Source organism: Temnothorax nylanderi, unplaced genomic scaffold (assembly GCF_030848795.1).
Source record: "Temnothorax nylanderi isolate EJ_2023f unplaced genomic scaffold, tnyl_v1.0 TNYL_tig0056_pilon, whole genome shotgun sequence".
Lineage (NCBI taxonomy): Eukaryota > Metazoa > Arthropoda > Insecta > Hymenoptera > Formicidae > Temnothorax > Temnothorax nylanderi.
The window spans coordinates 555,588-567,964 of record NW_027249118.1 but is presented as its reverse complement, the minus strand read 5'-3'; the positions used below and the strand labels follow the sequence as shown (position 1 = coordinate 567,964).

The 12,377-nt window shown below is 39.6% G+C and overlaps 1 protein-coding gene across 6 annotated transcripts in view; it reads right to left on the bottom strand.

The window, feature by feature from the left end:
• Window positions 1–12,377, bottom strand: part of LOC139773040 (rap guanine nucleotide exchange factor 2) — a 116,388-nt gene that overhangs the window by 23,263 nt on the left and 80,748 nt on the right. For all 6 annotated transcript variants that reach the window (XM_071707229.1, XM_071707233.1, XM_071707232.1 and 3 more), the window contains one exon: window positions 10,438–10,513. In XM_071707229.1, coding sequence (XP_071563330.1) covers window positions 10,438–10,513 — 76 coding nt within the window. The remainder of the gene's footprint in view (window positions 1–10,437; window positions 10,514–12,377) is intronic.

The window sequence follows — 12,377 nt, the reverse complement described above, 5'->3', positions numbered from 1 at the left end:
GTAATACTACCTCTCCGAATAATTAAAAAAAAATATGGGACCATGTTATTTTAAAACCCGAGGCGAGCCACTTGTGAAACGAAGACGAGAAGGTCTCTTGAAAGAGAATCTTATGACTGATTTTGAAAATGTTTCCAGCAGATTGGTCAAACTTGTGAACTTGATATAACGGCAAAAAAGATTCGAGATGTATTCGCATAAAATAGTTTAACCTACATGCATACGGAATTTTCTATTTTCGAAATCTCGTCATTCTACACACGAAAGGCAATCACGCATAAAATCTTATTCTTGTGTAATACGTGGGTGTATTTCTTGGCCAATTCAAAGTCTATCAAGCGTATTCATACATCGTTCGGTATCACGGACAAAATTAAAAAATGATACGTCATGTCCACAGTGCACGAGGTCGTCTGTAAATTTTGGAGCCGCGAATCAACGACATAGCTTCGCGAAAAAACGCGAAGCTGAATGTCGGATAAGATATATAAATTACGGCGCGTTGCACGGAGTGAGAAAGGGCGCGTTGATGAACGCGGGCGCATAAACTGTCTCCCGAGTCATGTCCTACGAGGAGTCTGCATTACGGCGCGGCTATACACACGGATGCGTCCGGCTAAAAATTTCTCTCTCTCCGGGACCTCCGCGAATGAGTGGCATGGTATTCATACAGCGCACAGCTCGACTCGGCTCAGCTCGGCGCCTGTCTACTTTATTTTCGGTTCTTCCTGCGCTGCCGATGCGCCATTGGCGTCAAACGTGGTCCTAAAAACACTGAGCGCGCAAGAAAGATCCATGGAAATGCCAGCGGAATCCGTTAAAAAAAGAGACACCGTCGGTTGGTCATAGAGAAAGGCAGAAATAGCGTCGCTGCATTCCAATCGAACGAGAGAAAATTTGCATATAGTGCGCAAATACCGTTTCCAACGTGGGAAATGGTTGCCAAAACAGGCAATTTAAAGTTATCACAGCCAAAAGATAGCGAGAAAAAAAGCGATGGAGATATTTCCTCCATTAGAAAAAATTGCCATAACTTATAAGTTGCAAAAAAAATCGGAATATATTTCCTTAAAAATTCGCAAGGTATGCAAAATCAAATAAAATATGTCGTATTCAAGAAATTGCTGTTAGACAGATAATAGGAGAGAGATAAGGTACAAATGCATAGAAATCGAGATATATCGAATGGAAACAATTTGAGTTGCAATTATGCTGAACAATTATCGTTAAAAGCTTCATCGTGATTCGCGCACGTTATGCCTGTTAAATTCTCGCCTTCCGAGATCCACGGCTCGTTGGATAGAGACGAAACACTACCAAAGACTATCGCGCTACCAGGAAGTGCTAGCTGATAGGATGGCTTCAAAGAGACCCCTTAGGGCTTCCGAAAAAATCGTTTATGGTCGGCGACACGATGCCAAAGGAACCTATATCAAGTAAACACCGACAGCGCTATTTTCGAAGCAAATCCTTCTATCGCTATACCCCAATCGCACTCTCGAAAATCTATCAATTTCGAGACTGCCACAGGCCCCACAGGGTTCATCAGTTCGTCCCTTCGATTCACAATCGATTTTTGCAAACACCTCGATTGCGCCTTCCCGTCCTATTAGTCGTTCAATCAATCGTCACTTCATACTTTCGATTAATCGCTATGCCACATCTAAAATATGAGCAACAACTCTTGACGGTTGGCGCGTCCGCGTCGTCGACCACGCCGAACGAGACACGAAAAGCAACTGCAGGAGTCGCCGCAACTCGTCCGCCGCGCCGCGCCGTATGCCACGATAAGCACGCTATCTTCTTCTTCACGGATGTTCATTTTTTGTCGCGTGCACGAACACTTAATCACCACTGCAATCCCCGCACGGGAGACAGTTCTATCTTACATACAGCAGGGAATGCAGTGTCAACCGCTCGAGGGGAGATCGTTCAAGGCAACTTCGATTAATACCCCCCGCTCAAAATGGACCAGTCGCGTCATTAATTTGTCGACGCGCGTTCATTTGTCGCAATTTCTTGTAAGCTACAACATCCTGACTGAATGTTTAGCATATCTGCTTTCATTAACGAACTAACTTTAGGTAATAAACTCGTATGCTTTGGTCGATTTAAGTAGACTTGAATTTTTAATTAGAATTTTAATTAAGGAACTAGTGCGTGTGTGAGCTACATATAACTGAAATAAACTTCGCTGTAAAAGGTAAGGTATAGCATTCTGGCATCGGTGTCACAAAAGTAAAAAAAGTCATCTCGAGCTTAGAAGGAAAAGGAAGCATATACTGAGATAAGCCACAGAGCAAAGAACGACGGTGTTTACACCGATTCCAAGATGTTAAGCAATGCATCCCGTTATTTATACGCGATTCCTGGATATATACATCGCCGTTATCGCGTGTTATCGCGTGTTATCGCGACGATTAAAAAACGTCCTCGTAAGAATGTAAATAGTTACCGGATTATTCGGCGACTTTACTCACGCGCGGTTCTACGTATACTCGCGCACACGTGTCCGGTCGTGGGGCATGAATGAGAAGTCTATCGTACGATGTACGCATACGAACGAATGCACGCGCGAACGCACGCACATACGCACATATACGTATCTGCGCTTCGGGGAATTGATATAGTCGATCCATCGGTCGCCAGTCAAGCCATATCGTGTATCGCACCTTCGCCCACTCGCGTCATAGATTCGCATGGGGCAATGGCGATAATGTGTGAGTAATGTACGAACGGCTTCCAACAGCGTGCAAGTCCAATCGTAACCCATAATCGGTCAAGCGTACCGCACTAGCATTAGCAGCCGTGCCTCGTCAATACGTCTCGCAACGTAAGCAGGCAAGCGAGCAGCGACAGGTTACAGGTGTATCTAACAATAAGCGATACTCAGGAAAAGAAATCTGGGTCGTACGACCACGTCACATGCCTTCGTTGACGATGGTTTGCCTTCATCGCCACCAAGCTCACCGAACGATCTTGTGTTCACAAACGGAGCACAGATGTAACGTATGATCATGTAATCAGGGATAAGCACACGTCGTTGCACTTCGAGGTAGTAGAACAATACTGCTTAGAACGCAGGATTAATAAACGAATGAGTAGCACGAATAAATGTAGGTATAATTATTTAATTTCGGAAGCATTACATCTATTTATACTTATTATTTACACGTTAAACTAATTCCGACGTTTCCGGAAAATTATTCGTCATAAGTCTAGGAATAATATAGTAATTATAGTAAGCGATATTTTCGCGAGTCACGTGCGCTCCGTGAACTCATTGAGTCGCACGATAAAGTTGTAAGACACGTGAGCACAAGATAACGGGAAATAATTCCGTAGTATTCGCTCGATTTAAACTGAGGAAACTAAAAATGCGTTTCAATAACGAAAAGATATAGCGTACATCCTGCGCCGGAAGCGTGCCGACTTGGAATGTGCGTTTAAAAGGGGCCAGAGAATACGATACTCGCGGACAGGCCGCGGCGAATGAGTTCAAAGTGTACTGACAGTCGGGACTGTCTTGATTAATAAGGTTTCACCGATAAGACGATTATACGTACGTCATCAACCTCAAAATATATATATATATTAAATTATATTACAAAATTAAATCAAATAATAACAGGAGTAGCTTAAAGAATGCTTCAAAAATGTTCAGAAAAATGTTTTAAAAAATAGTGAAAAAACTTGTTGAAATTTTAATATTTCTTCATTGAAGAAACGATTATGCACGTATAATGTACATACATTATACAAAATGCCATAAAATGACAATCAAAAGCTGAAATCTACGAAAATGCAGAGCTAGCCAAACTTGTATCACATAGTTAAGAATTCACGCAGCAGAAATGCGTTTATATTCAGAAGAGGAAAGAGACGCAAACTCGAATCACGCAGACGTCCGACGGAATTTACAAGCAAGAAAAAAAGCGATGCGCGGCTCTTGTAGCACGGCCTCGCACTAAACCGGTGGAGGGGAGAGGACACGTTGTCTGGACGGGGATTTATTTTCGGAACAAATCTGGTCGCTTTCTTTCGCTTTTTCCGTTTTTCCGTTCTGACGAAACCGGCGCGAGGTTTAGCATTTTTGCCAGTCCAAGAAATTCCATCCGTCTCGTCCTCGCTCCACAATTCCGATCAATATTAAGCCACAACGAACGAAAATCGTACACATACTTACGATACGACTAATGAGCCTCTTTTGTACCAAGTTATATCTATATCAACCGAGCTTGCTATTCAAAATAGGTCGGCGTTACAGGCGGCGCTTTGTCACCCTACTTGACATTTTCTGTCGCCCCCGCAACTGCACGAAGTATAAACTATGAAAGAGTTATACCCTTCTCCTCAGTATTATAATTTATAATTGAGTTATGGTTACTGCACAATTTATATAGAAACCACACAAGATTCTAGTCTGAGATCCAGTATTCGTGTATTGGGATTGTGTATTATATAAATAAGTTATAAAAATTATGTGCACAAAAATATTTACGTATAATCGCGAGATAATATTTTTATACTAAGAAAAACTGTATAATATATCCTGGCGATTAAAGGAGTGTAATACGGTATATGTATAACGGAAATATCAGAATGTCAGAGGGAGGAACAGAAAAGAGCCAACGTGTGCCATAATCGAAATACCAACTATATTGTGATAAGCAGTATATCTCACAATTACAGTTAGAGTAAACTCCAATACAATATCAGACCGCTGTTGGATATGTGGCAAAGTGTGTCAAAGGGTAGAAGGCACGGTCAGAGTTCATCCCAAGTATGTCAGAGTATACCCGAGCAAATCGTATCCTCGAAACTCGGATCTCAGACTTGACATTTTACACCGAAAATCAATTATCATAGCAATGTCACTATTCAGGATTTGGTTGCGCTATGATATGAAAAATAATAGAGCGCCAGAGCATCATAGATCTTTAGTATAGTTCTTTAGTATGTGTATATATGGCATACATATATACATATAAATGCATGTATATAAAATGCCATATTAAATATATAAAATTAATATATATATATATATATATGTATATATATATATATATATATAATTATATTAATATTATATCATAAATTTCTTCAAAGTTTTAAAAGAAACTTGTATAAAATTAAGTTAAGTCGCCTTTATACGAGTTTTGCTTGTTTAATATGAAAATCTCATTCAGCGTTGCATGAATATTAAGTAGCTACATTTAACGCTAAGTACATGTCGTATAAATATCCTGCAGAAAAGCCCCTTCGTGGGTAGCAGCGGGTGTTAAAAGAGTCTGAAGATAAAACTGAAATCTGAGTAATACCATGACGAGTCACGGCCCCGATTATACTCAAACTTCCTGTACGCAGAGATCCCCGCAATGAATCCTTATCCAAAAGGCGCTTACGCATGGCGGATGTGGCATCGGTCGTGATTCTTACGTAAATGCGCGTATATTTACATCGAATATTCTCATGACTATTGTATATTTTTAATACAACCGCAGTTGAATTAAAAAAAGAAGAAACACCATACGAGAACTTGATATCTCTCTATGGACTTATTGAACGATTTACCTCCCGCATTACCCACGGAAAAGTGACTCGGCAGACTTGCTCACATCTAGGTCGGTGAGAAATAATCATGGGACAAAGATCATAATTTGTATAATTGCATAATTGGGTGTACGGAACGTGCGCATGTACGTGGAACAAACCGGTACGGAAATTATAGCAACATTGCAATCGTGCGCAATTATTTTTTCTACGTCTATCACTGCTACTGTATCGGTACATTTTTCTCTATTTCTTTTGCTAGTGCGCACAGGATACTTTTCCATCGAATAGCCCAGCCCTAGTGACGGTTTGCACGGCAAAGCGAGAGAAATGTACGCGATCGGAAACGGAGTAATGCTCGCTGAGCGGATTATTCGCGGCGCAAAACGGTATTACAGCTGCAACTTGTTGGTCTCCGTAGAAGCGAAGTTTCCGTATTTGTTCGTTCCGTATATGGTAACCGTAACGATCGATTCGCCTCCGGTTATCGGTTTTCCTGTGGAAATTGGCCTCGCCGATGCGCGCGTACTTTTCCGCGTAAATAAGAGGTTTTCCTTTGAAAGATAACTTTCTGCTCGCATGAAAAACGATATCATCGTACCGGAAGTTTCGTTGCCTCCCGAACGTAAATGACGATTTACTTTCTCGATAAACGATACAACGGACAACGAAAATTGCCGATGGCTTCCTTTAATTACACAGGCCCACAAAAAAAGAAAAGTTGTCTGCGCCATGGACTAGACCATGGTATTCCCATGTATTTTCGCCTGCTGAAACCGAATATGACCTCAGTTTTGCCCCTACACGTCAGGATTTTTTTCTACAGCCAAAAAAAAGGTGTTTCGTAGGGGGCAAAACACCTTGTTTTTGACTGTAGAAAAAAATCCTGACGTGTAGGGGCAAAACTGAGATCATATTCGGTTTCAGCAGGTGAAAATACATGGGAATACCATGGTCTAGTCCATGGTGCAGACAACTTTTCTTTTTTTGTGGGCCTGTGCACAGACTAGACCATGGTGCAGACAAAAGAAAAGTTGTCTGCGCCATGGACTAGACCATGGTATTCCCATGTATTTTCGCCTGCTGAAACCGAATATGACCTCAGTTTTGCCCCTACACGTCAGGATTTTTTTCTACAGCCAAAAAAAGGTGTTTCGTGGGCAAAACATCTTGTTTTTGACTGTAGAAAAAAATCCTGACGTGTAGGGGCAAAACTGAGGTCATATTCGGTTTCAGCAGGCAAAAATACATGGGAATACCATGGTCTAGTCCATGGCGCAGACAACTTTTCTTTTTTGTGGGCCTGTGTTATCGTTATTCTTCGATAACGAGAATCTCGTGCAACTTCACCTAAAGCATAGACGTACAGTTTTTGCGAGTGTCGGTCGTCGATCGTCATCGCTCTCATATAACTTTAACGAAATAACGTTCTTTTTATATTTTACGAATGTGCGAACAGCGTAATTGGAATTTTTAACGATTACAAAAAGATCGAGTTTTATCCATTTGGAAGACACAAGAAAAGCTGATAAACATTGATAAAATTAAAATGTAAGTCGCACGGAATTTATCGGAATATATGTATAAGATTGAATGTCATATATCAATAAAATTAAGAAAATATTAACAGAATTAGCAATGTTATCCATCTGCATTTTTTTCAATCTGTTGACGTCTCTTCGTTCTGCTGCACGTATGTAAATAAGTCGTATAATCGGCGATCGAGTTCCATAAGAAACAAAGACGATTTACGCATCATACACACGGCGCGGCGTCAGACACCCATGTGCTTTTAGGCGCCCGACGCTGTTTCGTCACTGGAGATAAGCTTCTTGAAAACTGCACACGCTAATGAATCGAAGGATACGCGCGAAAGACGTGCTCGGTTATGTAATTAATACCCGCATCCTGCGCGATGTGTGTAACGCTCTGTTTATATTTCAAGTAACCCACAATACCAGTTTTCTTAGTTTTAGCATTAAAACTCGTTCGCAATGGCTACAAAAATAAATAGCAGGAAAAATAATCGCAAGATTCGTTCTTAGTCGTTTGTAACTTGGATTCTTAGTCCTTTGACATTTAAGAAACGGTACGTCGAAAATAAGTCGTAATTAATTGAAGAATCCGCGAGGCTAACAGAGAAATATTCGAGTTTCTAACATCCATAAAATGTATATTTATATATACTTATTTCAGCATTAGAGCGCGGTATTTGTCCGCAAGTAGACTTCACGGCGATGATTAATCTTCATCCGAAGCGTCGAGCGTCAGCGATGGAACCCCGCACAATGAGCTCTCGGGTGGCGCGTGTGAGCGAAGCGACAGGGATAAAGTGCCACGGTAGCGCGGGAGGAAGGTTAAAGGTCAGACGTCCAATTCGCGTACAGGTCACAGAGTCGCCCGAGGATACACGTGAACTCGCGTGTACCACCTGCCTGCCATGCGGTACACGCGAATGCTTTCGATATTTTTTCTGACATTGCGTGAAAGAAAAAATCCCACTCATCTCGGCAAACACACGACCGGAACTTGTCAAAGCCGATATAAATGTTGCTATCTTTACGATAAATATTCCCGTCCCGATATTTCGCGTCTCGCGTGCGTGTAGAAAAATTAAATAAATCAAAGAAGTCGTTCATATTATTTTAACATTTTCAGAGGTACGCTTTTGATTTGCATAAGCTATTTTTATGACCTTTTCACGAAATAAAACGTACGTTGTAAAACGATAATAAACGACAAATATAAAAAACAAATTACATTGTATTACATATCAAATTCTATAGAAAACTGCGTTATTTTCCTATTGCACAGAAAAGCATCGGTTATAGGTGAAAAAAGTTGCACGATTCATGGAGAATTCCGTGTTGGTTGCAGGTGAGTAAATTTTATAATTAACGTATCGAAATAACAACTCGGGCAAAACGAGTGTTTCGCGTTGCGAAATTTCAAAGTTCAATGCGGCGGGAAACAGTATGCGTGGTTATTACGAGCGATGTAACCATTGGTAAACTGTCCCGGGTAAAGCAAAATTGGGAATAGAGTGCGTCGATTAATACAAAGCTCGGATACAAATTGTATTCGAGTAACCCGGGCGCGTAATTGAAAGCCGAATCTGATTGATATTAAACGCGGAACTAAACCAGTTTAATCCGATAGACTATAGCTTCTGTTACAACCAAGTCGGATACACTTAACGTAACGCTAATGTAATGCCATAATATTTCTTACGAATTTTACGAATTTAAATAATTAAAAATATTAAAGTAGTTTTTTAAATCTATTATAAACTAAAAATAAAAAACTAGAAAGTAGGTATTAATTTTCTAAAGTCGTCTAATTATAAAAAATACATTGCGCTAATAGTAAGAAAGCTTCTTCTTTCAATAAATTTGTTGTAATAGAATTAACACGATGCTGTGCATAAAAAATAATCCAAATATAAAAAGAAGAAAAATTAATAAAAGATAATGTTTAAAAAAATGTTTTTCTGTAAACCCCAAACACAAATACATCAAAATATCTTTCTTAGTTTTTTAGAATATCTATGGTCATCATAATGACTTACGATTAATCGACCATCAACAAGTAGTATCACACAATTTGTCGGTAAAGCAGTTTAGAATGCGGTTACAGATGGCAGCTCGAATCAGAAACTTAATTTTCTGTCCACACAATATAATTAGAGATGCAAACCAGCGTTTCCAACAACTTGTTCGAATAAAGTTCACCTGCAATATCAGAACATTCCGTGCAACTCTCCAATTAATGTTGCAACTACAAACGTAATTAAACCTGACTTACGCGATAGTCGTTTCACATTTTCAGAATGATTTAATAAAAACGCACGAAGCATTCCAAATGGAAATATTGCCGTGGCATTTAACTTTTCCTTTACAGAAAAAATCGTTCCAATTATTTATTATTCGCTTCCTTCATTTTTCACCAAGATTCATCAAAGTGCTTTATTCTTAAAAGAGATTCTCTATGTAAAATAAAAAGTGCTTAATTCAATAAGAAAACAAAATCAATGAAAAACGAGATAATGCGTTAAACAAATTTTTATTTAAAAACTGGATAATAAAATATAAAACGTATGATGTTTAAATTAAATTTCGAGATTTGCAACGTTTCTTTTATTCATCTGAAATATTATAAACTAAATACTAAATAATATAAAATCCATTGGGAAGATTAAAAACAAAATTGCAACGTTTCCGTCGCGAAAATTCTGTCAACTCTGTCAACGTCTAAAGTCGAAAGGTTCGAGGTATTCCTGAGATTCGCAATTTGCGAAAAAAGCAACTTCCATCGAGAGTCGGTTAGTCCCACACGTCTAAGAGTTTGCCCTAATTTCGGCATGTCGAGAATCGACCGCCACTGGAAACGAAATAAAGCGAGCTAACTGTGGGAGCGCGTGACGGGGGATTCCAAAACTCTTCTGAACCTGAGCATAATACCGAGAGAGAAACTATCGATTAACTGTCCGCCACGTTATGTCTCGCGAGCGTCCGGAGCGCATTGTCTTTTCGCCGCGCGATATCGCCGCTTACGCCGCACTTGGCGTAGCGTGGCACTCGGAGAATATCTCGTAAACGTTTGCCGCAGCCACAACCGTTTCACGTTCCGCAGTAAACCGACCAGAAAAAAAATTACGCTTGCTCGTCCAGTTTTGATTGAAATAACGTACTCATGACAGTGTACGTGTGCGCGGAAAACGCGGGTAACTCGCTTCTTCGTAAAACTGAATAAACAAAGTTAACAAAGCGTTCCTTTGTGGCTAAACTTTCTCAAAATCGTTAACGATCCAGACGCATTTTTTCTCCTACAGTTTCTTTTTTCATCCCAATGCTTATCGCAAATATGAAGCAAAGCTCTACTTACGACAATCATCTCGGAGGGCTCGAGAACGAAGCATTCGTTGGGTCGCCTGGCGCTGCCGCCCGTCCGCTTCCCGAAGCTGTAACAGAAATAAAAAACATTTTTCCATAAAAACATTCATCGCATTATATGAATATCATTACATATCTGCAGTACAGATTTTTAGATTTATATTTAAGAAATTCCGTAATATAGGATATAAAAATATCTTACGTCAAAATTTATTAAATAAATCTGAAAGCAAATTTCATAAATTTCTTAAAATCGAATTAAATGTAACTCATTTGTTTAAAAAAAAATCCTGATAAAAAAGAGAATAAAATATATTTTATGTAGTCTTTATACAAAAAAAAGTAGCAGTTTATTGTTAAGGGTCAACAGAGTCTGGCTTTTTTGAGTATCGTACATCTCAAGGAGATAAAAAAGGGAGACTCGAAAATTCATCATATAAACCCCTCAATTTCGCATCGTTTCGAATCGAACGACAATACGAGGGTGTTCGCACGCTCGCGCAAACACCTATTATTCCGTGACGCCATTCTACGCCCCAGCATTAACTTCTACTACCAATATTGGGTACTACGAGACGCCATCGACAGATGTTCCCCATCGTCGAAAAGGGCACTCCTCAAATTAGTCATAAAAGCACAAACGGTTCAACCAATTTTCGGCGATATACGAAAATCTACGGTTATACAGATATGAGATGGAAGCTGCCGAAATGTGATTGCCCAAACCGAAATCGTTTTTCTTGATAGAAAGTATTATAGCGTAACATCAAACCTCCCCATATCGTAGTTGAACTTACGTAGTTGAACGTCATGAATTAGAGATGAAGTCTCCATCAAAAGTATAACTTTCGATTATTTAAAATTAGTATATTAAAAAAAGAGCTACATATATATCTTATCTAATAATGTAGATTATAAAACATAATATTAATTTTCTATTCGTTTAATGGAAAAATACTATAAAATAAGAACGAAATAACATTTGTACAAATTAAAGGACAACAATCACATCGTTGGCGTTGATAAGAAAAAGTTCTTTCCCGTTCTCGGAGCGCGTTTTGTTTTTTCACACCTGGAGATATCTTTCACCGCGGAAAGTCCTCTCTCAATTTAACGGTGACGACCGTGAATCGAATGTCGATGCTCGACCGACCGAGAATCGGAAAACCGAGATGGTATATAGGTAGAGGGAAGAGGGAAGGAGGAAAGAGAGGTTGCAGAAGGCCGTAAGGTTGTCGAAGGCTGTTGACCCGCGTGTTATCCCGCTCCTCCCTCGACTTAAACACACAAACGGAGCCGCGATGCGTAACGCACGCGTAACGCATCCGTAACGTACCTATTGCTCTCCCGTGTGCGTGCGTGTGGGGGTGTGTGTATCCTGTGTGCATGTGCATTCGTACATCGCAGAAAATTGAATTCGCGTGGATGACGCTCCGCGGCTTCTCCGTCTTTCAAGCCTAATATCGCGAGTTAACCCTGTAAACGTCGCTTTATACTCGATCGTTTCGCTTCCTCAGGATTATTTCGTTAGGCATCTAGGTCACCCGCTATCTGCACGTGCGCCGACATTTCCGCTTTTACTTAGAGAAAACGATCGATCTCGCCGTAAATATTTGTCGAATTAATTTGGATTATAGTCGCACATTAGCTATTATTCGATCGATTGGACGAAAGACAACTTTAACGTATTAAAAAACTAAAGTAAAATTAAATTAAACGCGTAAATATAAACGAAATAGGTTTAAAATATATCTCATTCTGTAATATTGTTGACATTCTAAAATTCTGTACAGAAATAAACATATATTATATTAGATTTACTTGACGCTCTAAATTGATTGACATTTTGACACTCGGATATTCAGTTCGTCAGATGGTTGACAAATACGATAAATCTTTCTTCGGTTTTATTTCTTGAATATCTATAAGAAT